This window comes from Penicillium cosmopolitanum (assembly GCF_028827165.1).
Source record: "Penicillium cosmopolitanum strain IBT 29677 chromosome Unknown utg000006l:49.0-5199605.0:1.0-5204138.0, whole genome shotgun sequence".
NCBI classification, from domain to species: domain Eukaryota; kingdom Fungi; phylum Ascomycota; class Eurotiomycetes; order Eurotiales; family Aspergillaceae; genus Penicillium; species Penicillium cosmopolitanum.
The window spans coordinates 1,548,272-1,561,623 of record NW_026622676.1 but is presented as its reverse complement, the minus strand read 5'-3'; the positions used below and the strand labels follow the sequence as shown (position 1 = coordinate 1,561,623).

The following is a 13,352-nucleotide window of genomic DNA, read 5'->3' as shown; positions in this document are numbered from 1 at the left end:
GAATGAGAAGGAGGAAGGTACACCTGAGTTTTGATTAGTCGACCATGATTCATTCACTGGGGTGTTTTGGTAAGTATGTTTCCCGATCCGATTGTGTCGCATCCAAATGTGGCATCGGCCTCCCATGTTATTGAGATATTTAGGCACCCATGCATATTTTCCTGTTCGGGAAACCATGTGTGCCCTTTTCTTATTTACCTAGTGATTCCCTCGCAGTATTCTGTTCTCTCCTCCGCTCATCGAACCGCTCACCGACCGCTCATCGACCTCTCATCAAACCGCTTCTACAATGGAAGGTTTACGACGTGCTGCCCAGCACTCGAGCAAAGAGTCACCAATCTTTGTGACCTCCTCACTTCGATCGAACATCAATCTCAGCAATGAACTATCTGCAATGCTTGACCAGCATCACAATGAAACTGTGATCAACGACCTGGAACTCAATGAGTGCTCCTCACCTGTCACCATCCTATCCCGAGTCCTCGCCCCGAAATCCTATTCGAGTACGGCCTCTTCTTTTGCCCTCTTCCAACAGACCCAACAACCTCTCCCCTTTGTGGAGTATCGCGTCATCGGTTTTGGCCAGTGTGGGCTCATTTTTGAAAAGCCTGGACAAGGATACGTTCTGAAAGTGGCGAAACGTTCATACGAGGACGCTCTATGGGCCGACTTGAAGGCACATTTACGTGTGCAAGAGGCTTTCGATAACCCCCAAAACAACCGCATCGAATGCCGCGTTCCGCGACTCTACTCTTATGTCCCCAAGGGTAACAACGTGTGGTGGGAACGCAACATGAATCTTTTCCCGCCTGTCCACGACTCCATTACCCTACCCGCCATGACTTTGGTTTCGGAACGGATCCTCCCCATCCCCAAAATTGCGCGAGAGGCTTTGATCAGCAAATATTGTTCAGCGGAATCGCGTGCATTTGTCGCTGCCAACCCTACAGACCGTGACTGTTTGGCTCGCGTGTATTTGGGTCGTCGTCGTGTCACAACAACCCCTCCCCCGAACTTCACACTTCGGAATTTTAACCTTCATCTCGACCAGATGATAGATCTCAAGTATCCTGTGCACAGCCTGGCTGCAGCCATAGGCGAAGCGTTGGCCATCATTCATTGGTCCGCCAACGTAGATGCGTACGATATAGAGTTCGTTCTTGGGAGTGAAGGGGATAGAAAGTACGGACAAGATGTCCTTGCGTCTCTTACAATGAGTTCAGACGATGTGGCCGCTATGGCACCCCACACTGATATCGAATCGCTTCTGACCGTGAATTTCATGCGCCGCACCACGCGGTTGTGGGTCTTGGACTTCAATCTTTGCAATGGTTGGGATGAAGCCGCGGCAATAGACAATCCAGATGCCCTTGTCGCTCACCTTGTTGAATCATTCTTCGAGAATGATCCATACTATCCTTTGCCGCTAACGGATGATGCTCTGGAACAGAAGTTATGGGATGTTTTTCGTTCGAGTTACATTGAAAAGGCCAGTCAAGTCCTCGACAGAAAGGACGGTCGGTTAGCTGGTCTTCCACGCAACTTCATCAACGGGTGTATCCGGCGGGAGAAGGAGAGTCTCGAGAAGGGACTCGGTCACGGACACCGCGAAGCGAAGCAGTGATGTGGAGGGGAAATGTCTAGCTACTTCTACCCTTAATTTCCTTTGCTCATTTAGCTTAATTATCATTGCTCGTTATCACTATTGTGTTCAGGTTTTATGATTTCCTTTTATAGTAGGTACTCCGGGCATAGGACTCGGAGTACCCCGGAATGTTTTCTAGAGAGATCATCTGCCATCACTGCCAGTGCTCCATTCCACATGCTCGGCAACCACCGGTTGAGCAATACCCTTGCCCGCAGCAGTTCGCTTGATCTCTTCTTCTTCATGATCGATGTATCTCTGCGGTCGGCCTCTGGAAATTGCATCTCGATCCCCGACCACAACCAGAGACGGCTTTGTCCGATAGTATGCATCGATATCTTCCAAACTTCGATTGGCTATAAAATGTCAGCGATATTTGGACAGGGTTAACCAAGGATAAAGTCGACAGACCTGTTTCTGGATAGAGAAAGTATATAATGGGCAAGAACAGGAAATTGGTCACCGTCCACACAATCCAAAATCTCCAACCAATGTTTTGAATCCCTATGGGGGTAATTTCCACAATGATGAAATTAGTGAGCCTGTAACTTTGGTGAGTAACTTCTAGAGAAAGAAAAGGTGGAGAGTTTTATTCTCTTACCAATCAGTTCCAGTGGCAAGTGCTGCACCTTTGGTTCTCATAGGGAGAGAGTTGATTTCTGTCGGATAAAGCCAAGGAACGCCCAGCATTCCAACACCAAAGCTGGCATGGAACAAGAAAATGAAAGCAACGGCAGCAGATCCATAAGAATCATTGTCAGGGTATACATCCGCAAAGCGAAGCAAAATGGTGATTACTAGGAAACACACAAATTGGCCGAATGTTGAAAGGAGCATCAGGCCTCGGCGTCCCATTCGCTCAACTAGCAGGACAGCGAGTCCCGAAAAGAAAAAGTATGAGATGGCATTGCAAGCTGTTAGCAGGCGTGCCATCTCGTCAGAGAATCCCACGGAACTTTTGAGCACGGTCGGCAAATAGTAAGACATGATGTTAATGCCCCCAAACTGTTGCATAAATTGGCTGCCGGCGCCAAGAAGAAGACGGCGAAGGGTGTTTGTGTCATTTGGACTCTTCTTCAGCAGATCGCGCCACCGAACGGAATTCTCACGTTCGTATTCAATGGTGAAATTGATTTCATTGCGTTGTGCAATGACAAAAGGGTCGTTTAGCGATTTCGCCTCCAGACAACTGATCACCTCCACAGCCTCATCCTCTTTACCGTGGGCCAAGAGCCATCTAGTAGTATTCAAAATCAGCTTTGTATCAACTTCTCACTATTAGTCACTTACCGAGGTGATTCTGGGAGCCAAGGAGTGGTAGACCACAGAACAAAGAGGAACAAAAACTGCAATGCGAGTGGGAGTCTCCAGGCAATGGCACCGCCTGCAAAAGATAAACCGTAATTAACCCAATTTACAAAGGCATAGCCGGCAATATTCATCATCATTTCGAGGATTACTAGCTTTCCTCGCCATTTAAGCTGCGAGGTCTCTGCAAATGGTTTAGTCTCTTAGTCAAACTAAGTCATTTGAAAGCACTTACCAGTTTGCCACACAGGGGCTGTCGCAGTGTTGACGCCATTCCCGATTCTGATCGCCAAGTTATGAGATTAATAGACAATAATTTGCAATGACACACCCGATTCAACTCACCCCGATATGATGCGCCCCACAAACATTTGCTCCAAACTGAAAGATGTGGCCTGCAGGATGGCCCCAACAGCCATGATGGTAGTTCCCGCCAAAACGGTCTTCTTTCTACCAAGACCTTCACCAATTGTAAATGCCAGAATGGCCCCAAGAAAACAACCAACATCGTAGATTGCTGTGACCGTGGATAAGGTTTTAGTTTTGGTCGGCCCGACGAGGTCATGGATTTCGAGGAAGTCTTCAGTGATTACCACGCCGCTGAAAACGCCTTGGTCGTACCCGAAGAGGGTCATGTCAGTTGCGCAAGCAACCTGGGGTTTTAATTCATCAGAGCTTAATTAAATATGAATGAGGATTAGCTCAGGAAGGCATACCGTCACCCAAAAGGTTAGCCATCCCCCAGTCAACCCGAAATAGGGCCGACTCTTTTTCTGGGGCGCACTCGTCATTCTCGAACAAAAGCAATAATGCAGCTCTGCGTAGCGTGTAGTCAAACAAGCAGCGGGTATACCTCACAAGGTATCCGTGGATTGCGAGCAAAATAAAAGGCAAAGATAAATCAGGACACTGGAGTGGGGGTTGCGTGGCCATGTTTATACTGACCCCACTGCAGGACGCTAGCAAACAAGGACATTCACTGCAAATCCGGCTAAATCAAGTTCGGCCCTCCTTGACGCTTAACTTGCAGCAAGTGGATGAGGGAAATACAAACACGGCAAACCAAGCGAGCTCCTTACTCCAAACCGACGCGAGCGATCACAGGCTCGGCCGCCTAAAATGCCATTTGGAGCATGGTATCCGTCCTTCGCACTCGTTAGAGCGATGATTGGTAGGACGATCGTCGCGTGCCGCACTCTAACCGGGTATATTCCGTCATTGCGTGGGGGGGCCTTTGGCGTGGAGGAGTGCGGAGAGAGTGGGGAAAGTCCGGGGAAATCCCCAGTGTGTATTTTCAGCTCAAGGTAGTGGGCTATGTTATGATGAATTGGGATGCTAGATGTATGTCAAAGTTTTGAAGGCGGAAGATGCAGAAAGTAGGGCCTGGACAGGATGTGGTTTAAGTATGTTGGGTTTCTTTTTAAGACCGGCTAACTAGAAGTCGCTCGGATTATGACGCGCTTGAGATTAGCTGGGCGGGTGCTAGCACTAATAAGTCCTTTGATGGATCGCTAGGGGCACGCGGATCGTTCGGCGAGTGGGCTTCCCTTCCATTGTATACGCAGAACAAAAGGTAAAGATCTAACTTGCACTACAAGTCATTTGTGTCTGTCCGCCCGTATTAGAAAACCTCTAGACGAGAATATTTGAGGTACTTGGATGAAAATATAAACATATCATTTAGATTATAGCTCTGCTCTATCAGACTTAGTAAATAATAGAAAGAATCGGCGAAATCCATCGCTGAAATCTTTCAACTTCAATCCTAGTAGTTGAATGAATTGTCTAACATGGAGTACGTAAATATTGTTAGACACCAAACCTCTACTTTCAACAAATACAGTAGTTTTCGAAATCACTTATACCGCTATACTCTTCCTACTTGACTGCCGGGAAATGATTCCGTATACTACTGTAAATTTATTTCGATTTTTCGAATCATGCTTTATTGCTGCACCTGGATAAGCAAGGAATCCACATCATGTATTTCTAAATGACTTGTATAAGGTTGATACAAGAGGAACTCCTCGTCTGGGCGCCAAGCACTAGAAAAGCCAGAAAAGACTCAGAGACGTTGAGATGTCGACAGATAGAGAGCACAACGTAAAAAGCACCTCCCATTCACATTCAATCCCGCTTTGCAAGAATTGCCCCAGCCCAGGCAGATCCAGGATTGAGTCGTTCCGGGTACAGCTCCAACATTTGCGAGTAGATATCTTCAGCTCTGGGATACTTTGCTGCGATTCGATTGAAGTTTTCCAAGTACAACTTGGTCTCCTGGATGGCTTCAGGATCAAAGGACTTGCTTGGGTCGCTGTGGCCTCCAACCACTGCCTTAGGCTTCAAAGCTGCGAGCTTATCCAACGCCTTTATCCACGCAACGCGGGCCTCTTCTGTTCCTGATTCGCCCAGGTACGGGTGAGTGTTGGCGTATACACAGTCCCCTGCCACCACCAATCCAATTGATGGAACCCACAGTGCATTGGTTTCATCCGTATCCGTGTGTCCCAATTTCACCACCTTTAACAGCTCCCCTTCTAGCTCAAACTCGTCACCACTCAGAGGCTCCGCATCGGCGAATTGTGTCGGAAGTAGCCCAGGGAACAATTTTTCCCATAAGCTTGCCATTCTTTCCGGGGACGTTTCGTATGCCATTCGAGAAACCACTTCCGGTGTAGCGATCACTTTGGCTTTTGGGAATTGCTTGAGAAGAGTGGAGCTGCCAAAGAAATGGTCACCGTGCGAGTGGGTGACAAAGATAGCGACTAATTCTTTCCCGGTAGCCATAACCCAATTTGCTAATTCCTTAGAGGCTTCTAGGGTCAATTGAGAATCAACTAGAATTGCGTCCTTCTCTCCATATATTAGGGTAGAACTTGTGGGAACCCATTTGAGATGATCGTGCCCTGTAGGGCCAGTTCGGGTAGCGCTGTCGCGTTTGCTGAAAAAGACCTTATAGCTGAGCGGCATTGTGGCTTGATATACTGGACCGATGGGTAGCTGATCAATCGCCAATATGTCCCAGTTCAGTCGTGGCGGGTCGGGCTTAATATAATAGTATGATACATGTGCTCAAATGATCAAAATGGGCAATCGAGTTTAGGAACTACACAGTCCTCATCTATTGTGGCGTAATCACTCGGACATTCGAGCCTCGGTGGGATAGTTATACTATAACTACCTCGGGAGAAATGCGATGAATAATCCGATCTAGCGGACTGCTATTACTCGCCGAGGACTCGCACACGGCATAATTTGTGGGTATCGGTTGCCCCACATCGTAAGAATACAATGGTAACCAGAAATCCAATCTACTAGCAAGAATGACCGACTCGCTTAGTATTCGCGGATATAGTGATCGCGGACCAAAAGTAGCCGTCCGCTATCTGACGTATCCAGACACACAGGAACCAGATAATTGGCCTGCTTAGAGCGGATCATGATCTTGCTCACTGAGTATGGTGATGATTTCTCTCTTATTTTCGGATAACGGGTAGGTCGGAGATAGTTTGGTTGGCTCGGGGGACCATCAGTTAGTGAGTGGCGACTAGTATGTCCGAAAAACCGAGTAGGGGCTCACAAGATAACTATATCATACATAATACTAGAGACATAGTCAAGTGTTGGCCGTTCAACCGTCAAATAGAATTCCGAGGAAAACCGAGCCGAACCAGGCCCTGGATGATCATTAATCAACTGTATACTTTGGACCCTCGGAAACCGAGTATAATCCAGGGCTGTTGCGACGATCATTTTTCCAAGCTAGCGCTAAAAATGCGATGTGACTTCTTTAAGATCTGCCGGGGGAAAGGGTTCAAGTTTTGAAAAAGACATTCCGCTAACTCTTCTGAGAGACAGACAGTTCTTTTTTTTCTTTGTGTTTTGATTGATTGCAAGTCATAATGCCTCTACCTCGTCTCAAGTCTTTTCTTTCCGGTGCCGACTGGGCTAAGAATGGGCCACAAACCCCAGCCCAGCGATTCTACGCAGCATATGCGATGGCTATCAAAGAATCCGACCTTACCACCCATGGAAATCACCAATTCTATTCCAAAAACGCGGTTTTTCATAATCAAAACGGCGTCAACTATTGTGGTCCGGAGATCTGGCCATGGATCATCAAGTTATTCGGCCAGTTCGCTCGTCTTGAACACGACTTTATCTCAATCTGGGAGCTCGAAAATGATGACGATACTGTCCATCTCATTGCTCAGATCACTCGACATATCTGGGCTCCCGGCAGTGATATCAATGCCTCGCCAACCGTCAGCATTCCCTTGTCCATGACCTGCGAGATAGGTCCCAGCACTACACCCGAGAAGACTCCCGAAGGTCTACAATTCCACAACGTTTGGCTGTATTGGGACACCTACCTACTTCAGCCCTATTTCCCCAAGGACGCCATTGTCTTCAGCCCCGTCAATGTTCAGAAAGAATGATTACATAGCAAAGAGCCTGCTGCTTGTCGGAGGGTCACTGGCTAGAAAGCAATGTTTTAGCTGCTAGAGGGAAACTCTACTTGCAAATAATTTGTAAATTTTAGCACGTTTCGGGGATGGATGTTTGGTATCTCAATTTTATATTAATCGACATAAAGTATATTTCGATGTAAGCACTTTCAAACAGATCGGTTGGGATCGATTCAAAACAAAGCTCAGAGTTGGACTCGGAGTTGATTAAGACCAATACCCCAGTCACCAATTTAGAGAACATTTCTTGGATGCATTGAATATCCGTACAAGATTTCACGTTCAATATTTTTCTGTATTGCAGGTCAGAGTCTCTATTCTTTCCGTCTCAAAGAGAACCTCAGTGAAATTCCAAGGTTTATACAAGTGAATTTATTTATATATAACGCACTAGTACACAAGGTACTGATGCACCAATCTTGGTGGTTATAACGATCTTTATATTCTGCATACCATGCATAAAAGGCAAATACATCAGCTAATTGAGATATTGTGTAACACGCCCGCTTGTCAGACATTGTTGGATAGGCCGACGTGTTTCTTCAAGAATTCAAGTTGCGCCGCAATGTTCTTTTCGAACCAGGTTCCAGTGTAAATGTCAAAATGGCCCGCCCCATCAAGGTAAAGCATCTGCTTCGGTTCCCTTGCTTTGCCATAAGTGGCCAATTGCGATGACGTAGTGACAAGGGTATCATTTCCCGGAATAACCATCAGGAGTGGAGTTGGCGAAATACGGTGTACCATTGCCTGACCTTCGAATGGTAGCATGAAAAGCTGCGTCTGAGTAGTGATGGAGTTTTCCCATCTCGCACCGCAGTTGTGTGAGCCTCGCACATGTTCATAAGCATGAACGCCGGGGAACATCACGTTTGATGCCCCTGCTTGAGCTTCCTCCATGGTGTCTGCAATAAGACGGATCCTTTCTGGCTCGATATAGGTACCAGTGGCATCATAAGCGCTATTATTCAAAAGTGTTGGGATCCGGTCCTTGAATGCCAAGGATCGCGTCTCCCCAGAAACAGCTGGACATTGCACAATGGCAGCCTTGATGCGCTTATCCACAGCAGCAGCGTACAAGACATTTCCACCCGAAAAGCTAGTCCCCCAATACACAATGCGAGAAGCATCCACACTTGAGAATGTCGTAACAAAATTGAAGGCGTCATAGTAGTCGGCTTGCTGAAGGGGCGGGTTTGATTCTTGACGAGGCAGGCCATCACTATCTCCCCAGTTCCGATTGTCGTAAAGTAATACATTATAACCGGCATGATGGAATCGATCAGCAAAGGCTGGAAGCCAATAATGCCGAACACCACCCAGCTAACAATTTTCAATTGATCTTAGCAGAATTCTCTCATCAGCAGCGATATAGTGGCGGAAACACTTACCCCGTGTGTCATGATCACGCACGGAGACGTGCAGCTTTGCGGATAAAACCACCCACGAAGCGAGGTCCCATCGCGAGCTTTGAACTGAATATCTCGACGAGGAAGAGCCATTTTTTTTCCGTTCGTAACACTCAGATTCTGGAAATAAACCTGTTGCGCCTTATTATTTAAGTGGTCGAAAATATGGATTTTCGGCCGCTGACTCTTAGAATGACAAAGAAGAAGGGACGACATTGGGGAGGAAGCCCCCGAGCTCTAGTATATCTACAGCATAAATATAGATGCCGAAAACCTGCGGCCCGAAGTCCCTGCCTAGGCATAACTTTAATTGACCACATTTTGCTTGGACCCAAATTTGAAGTGGGTCACGAGGAGGTCTTCGGCATCTCTTGACTCCGCCTCGATGCTGATTATTCAACACTTCTCACGCACTCACCAATGTACGACATTTAATAATTTCAATACATTCCCTAATCATAAAATTGAAAAGTTCACTCATCTGACTAATATGTACCCGAGGCTTTAAAAGATGAAATATGCCAAGATCTATGATGATTACCTATCGCCATAATGCATGAAGCCTCGGCCCTTATAAAAACTCGGCGAATGTTATGATTGGCTTAGATCATCCGCGATTTGCAACTTAAATCGAACAGATTGCACATAGAATCATGACGAAAACCAATTATCGACCGAAGCTTGCTCAACCAGACGAGAGATGACTTTAGCCTTGTCGCAATCATGGCTCGAGGTATGTCCGATTCCCACTTTTGTATTTTTTGAGGTCAATCTAATCATTAAACAGATCGAGAAAGCTCTCGGTCAAAGGCCGCAATTTTTTGGAGATGCACTGGCTATGAGGGAGCAGTACAAATCACTCTCAAATCAGATCAACGCTTCTAACAAAAGGTCCGCAAGCCTCAATATTGGTACGTGCAAATTAATTGAGTGTGTCAGTATCGCTTTATTTATGAAATACTAAGTTTTTTAAGAGGATATTTCGATTACGGAAAATCTTGCGGCCAGGATTTATACCCCTGCTACTCGTGATGAACGACCATTGCCTGTTGGTGTTTACTTTCATGGCGGCGGGTGGTGTTGTGGTGACGTAGATACCGAAGACAGTTTCTGCCAATCAGTTGCTGAGGGCTTGCCCTGCATCATTATCTCAGTGGAATATCGACGGGCACCTGAGCATAAAAGCCCAGCACTGCTCCAGGATGTGCTTGAGGGTTGGACCTGGGTAAGTTCTATTTATGATATTTAACACACAGTGAAGTCTAGGGCATTAACAATGAATAGGCATTCAATAATGCGTCTACTTTTAATGGTGATGCAGCTAGATATTTTGCGATTGGACAAAGCGCTGGAGGCCACCTTGCACTTGCTTTAGCGAACATGCTTGTCGCCTTGGGCCGAAAGGCTGAGATCCGTGGCGTGGCGGCTCTAGCTCCAATCACCACTCATCCTGCCCATATTCCTAGTAAATATGTGGAAAAGTATAAGTCATTCAATGATTTTGCAGAGGCTCCGCTTAATACGGCATATGCTATGGAAACGTTCTTTGGTACGTTGCTGTCTTGTCATGGTCAACCTAACGAGAGAATCCTAACTTGTCCAGATTCCGTTGGCGCAAGCCCTGCCGATCCAGACTTCTTCATTATAAACAGTGAACACCTTCATGATTTTCCTGCTACATATATCGTCGTGTGTGATATTGATCCGATCCGTGATGATGGTTTAGTGATGCATAGCGCATTGAATGAAGCAGGGTAAGTCGTAACTCCTTCTTCCTTGCGATCATATTTTGTTCCTGACGTCGAGCTTTTAAGCGTTCCAACAAAGCTCAACCATTACATTGGCTTGCCACATGTTTTTTGGGCGTTAGACTGCAAACCACCAAGCGGAAACTTTTTGGGTGATGTGCTCGAAGGTATCAACTTCTTAATGAATAAATGATACAGTGCAGAGTTGCACAAAAATGTTTGGTTTTTATTTCCAAAACTTATTGAGGTTGAGCTGTCATCTTGATCTTGGTTGTTTCCACATCTTTAGATTTTATCGGAGATATTTGTCAATGAGAAGTTACTCGACTATGATCCCAAATCAATAGATTCCAGCCTCGGAAGCCAATATGTAGCCTCGACCAATTTATTACCACGCAAAAAGGTATAAAACTTGAACGGGCTGAACTCTGACGGTCGCGCTACTTTTCGTTCATGCTTTGTGAATGCCACCCACCAATTCGTCCTAGTTGAGTATCTGATCGGCACGCCTGGGACAATGGTGCCATTTCCAAAGTTGGATATGAGAGAAACATTGCGTATTGACGACCTGTCGTGAAAATATTTGGAAGATCCAGGGAGCTTAGAGGACTGCTACATCAAATGGATTCGAAATGGATACTAGTATCTGTTGCTCGGCTTGAGTCGGAAGTGCAGTGGATATCCTTGTCTGGTGGAACTTTCCAGGTACTTAGAGTAGCCGTGGTTGGCTTCAAGCACTATAACTACATATGGCTATCCATAGAAACAATGGGCATGATTTGATTCAATATATCTAATTCCGTTCTGAATATTCTTCTTTAATGAGATGTCAATCTTTTACGAGCCGCAACCAAAGATGGATGAGACTAGCCTGGTTCACACCGCATGTCAATAAAATGTTCAGCTAAATTATTTATTATATTATTTACCAGATGGTTTAGCCAATTGCATTGAGATAGCTTCAAATAATAAAACCCAGCAATATCAGTCGGAAAAAGTATAGATCTTCATGCATGCAACTCAGAAATATCGTCGGGGTTATATCGGCTAAACAAACTTGAATCAGTCAACCGGATCATAAAACTGTTCGGATGCCGATCAGAAAATTTCCCACCACTCTGGTAACAACACAATTTATTTCTAGTAGGAGATATTGGGTTTCCGGAAATGATGCTTGTGTGTTAGAAAATGGCCGTATGCCAAGCGTAAACCCGTTTCATCCTTGCACAGCCTCCCTGTTGTGGATTGATTGTTCTACCAATCGCGGCGAAGTATTAGCCCTGATGATACTTCTGACAGCTCCTCTTCAGTGAAGATCACAGTAGCCAAGGAACCCCCGTTATTGACCGTCTTGAAAGACTAGACCTTGTGTCGGGAGAACCGTTGAGAGACTCTTCAATTCAGGACAGGTGAAATTCCAGTCGTTATATGGGCTATATGGTAAGTAAATGATAATATTTAATTATACCCGAGGCAAGACCAGACTTTTGAGGAGCTAGGGCATAGAAATAAAGAATAAACGAAAGATTCGGCTATCAAAGCAGGCACCGGCCCTGAAACTGATTATGGAAAAGAAGTACAACTGCCAAGATAATAATTTTCTCCTGACTGTCTCATCATGCTATCAAGCTGTATATTAATTTGACTAAGAGCTGGTATAAAATGGAGGCAGAGGAAGGGTCTTGATCTGGGAGAGTCCACTCCTTCAGTTCTTCAAAAGTTTTCATTGCAAACCTTCATCATGTACAACAAAGCAATCCTTCTGTCCTTGATTTCCACCACCCTGGCTCTTCATGGGTCTTCCTCCCATTCTCATCTAGAGAAGCGCTTCACTTTTCCGATTCCTTCTTCCAAGGGAAGCGTGACCCTGGAGGAGCCCAAGGTCATCAGTGGAAACATGACCTTCGACGGCGGTATGAAGACATATGGTCGCGGGGTTGAGTGCTCTGAGGGTGAGGGTGGTGACAAGGATGCTGTCTTCTGGGTCGAGAATGGAGGCACTCTGAAGAATGTCATCATTGGCTCCGACCAGATCGAGGGAGTGCACTGCATGGGCGCCTGCACGATCGAAAATGTTTGGTGGGAGGCCGTTTGCGAAGGTATAAATAATCTCAAGAGGATGAATGAAATAAACCTCACTAACATTACTCTCTTTAATAGATGCCTTGTCCTTGAAGACAGGATCCGGCCCGTTCAATGTCATTGGAGGTGGTGCCCAGGGCGCCGAGGACAAGGTCATTCAGCACAATGGCCCTGGTACCGTAAACATCCAGGGGTTCACCGCATACAACTTTGGAAAGCTTTATCGCTCTTGTGGAAACTGTGACGACATGTATGAGCGTCATGTCACTATTTCCGGCGTCACCGCTGTCGAAGGCAGCGTTTTGGCTGGCATCAACAGCAACTATGGTGATTCCGCCACCATCCGGAGCGATGTGTGTGCTACCGATGTCGACACTATTTGCCAGGAGTACGAGGGCAATGACTCTGGCGATGAGGTAAGTAACAAAGTTCCATGTGTTTTCTTCAGTCTTTATAGTAACTGACCTGAATATGTGAAAAGCCCCCTGAGAGCTCCTCTGGCCCGAGCTCTGCTTGCAAATACACGGAGTCCCTTCCTGCCTGTTAGATTTCGTGGGGTTTTCGACTATGAGCTAGTTACATAATACCGCTAGCAGAATGTGGTTACTGGTCTCCTGCGCTCCTTGGGGTCACTTAGAAAGATTATCCAAAAAAATGTCTGGGAATTCATCACTCGTTTTAGCTACTGCCTTGA

General features: G+C 46.1%; 7 protein-coding genes across 7 annotated transcripts; 4 read left to right on the top strand and 3 right to left on the bottom strand.

The window, feature by feature from the left end:
• Positions 1-289: 289 nt before the first annotated feature.
• Positions 290-1,624, top strand: N7509_005122 (zinc finger protein; the record flags this gene model as incomplete). Its single annotated transcript, XM_056629759.1, has 1 exon — positions 290-1,624. The coding sequence occupies one exon, from the start codon at positions 290-292 to the stop codon at positions 1,622-1,624; it is 1,335 nt and encodes a 444-aa protein (XP_056489061.1).
• A 165-nt stretch (positions 1,625-1,789) lies between these two features.
• On the bottom strand, positions 1,790-3,744 carry N7509_005121 (sugar porter family MFS transporter; the record flags this gene model as incomplete). The annotated part of the gene is made up of 7 exons (XM_056629758.1): positions 1,790-2,001; positions 2,057-2,187; positions 2,247-2,882; positions 2,936-3,137; positions 3,189-3,235; positions 3,299-3,606; positions 3,670-3,744. The coding sequence occupies 7 exons, from the start codon at positions 3,742-3,744 to the stop codon at positions 1,790-1,792; spliced, it is 1,611 nt and encodes a 536-aa protein (XP_056489060.1).
• A 1,336-nt stretch (positions 3,745-5,080) lies between these two features.
• Positions 5,081-5,923, bottom strand: N7509_005120 (MBL fold metallo-hydrolase; the record flags this gene model as incomplete). The annotated part of the gene is made up of 1 exon (XM_056629757.1): positions 5,081-5,923. One exon carries the CDS (start codon positions 5,921-5,923, stop codon positions 5,081-5,083), a length of 843 nt encoding a protein of 280 aa, XP_056489059.1.
• A 932-nt stretch (positions 5,924-6,855) lies between these two features.
• Positions 6,856-7,392, top strand: N7509_005119 (uncharacterized protein; the record flags this gene model as incomplete). Its single annotated transcript, XM_056629756.1, has 1 exon — positions 6,856-7,392. The coding sequence occupies one exon, from the start codon at positions 6,856-6,858 to the stop codon at positions 7,390-7,392; it is 537 nt and encodes a 178-aa protein (XP_056489058.1).
• A 540-nt stretch (positions 7,393-7,932) lies between these two features.
• Positions 7,933-8,921, bottom strand: N7509_005118 (alpha/beta hydrolase; the record flags this gene model as incomplete). The annotated part of the gene is made up of 2 exons (XM_056629755.1): positions 7,933-8,742; positions 8,811-8,921. The coding sequence occupies 2 exons, from the start codon at positions 8,919-8,921 to the stop codon at positions 7,933-7,935; spliced, it is 921 nt and encodes a 306-aa protein (XP_056489057.1).
• Positions 8,922-9,528: 607 nt separating this feature from the next.
• N7509_005117 (alpha/beta hydrolase) lies at positions 9,529-10,769 on the top strand (the record flags this gene model as incomplete). Its single annotated transcript, XM_056629754.1, has 6 exons — positions 9,529-9,561; positions 9,616-9,739; positions 9,803-10,053; positions 10,113-10,377; positions 10,432-10,582; positions 10,643-10,769. The coding sequence occupies 6 exons, from the start codon at positions 9,529-9,531 to the stop codon at positions 10,767-10,769; spliced, it is 951 nt and encodes a 316-aa protein (XP_056489056.1).
• Positions 10,770-12,317: 1,548 nt separating this feature from the next.
• On the top strand, positions 12,318-13,205 carry N7509_005116 (pectate lyase; the record flags this gene model as incomplete). Its single annotated transcript, XM_056629753.1, has 3 exons — positions 12,318-12,675; positions 12,737-13,074; positions 13,140-13,205. The coding sequence occupies 3 exons, from the start codon at positions 12,318-12,320 to the stop codon at positions 13,203-13,205; spliced, it is 762 nt and encodes a 253-aa protein (XP_056489055.1).
• Positions 13,206-13,352: the final 147 nt, after the last annotated feature.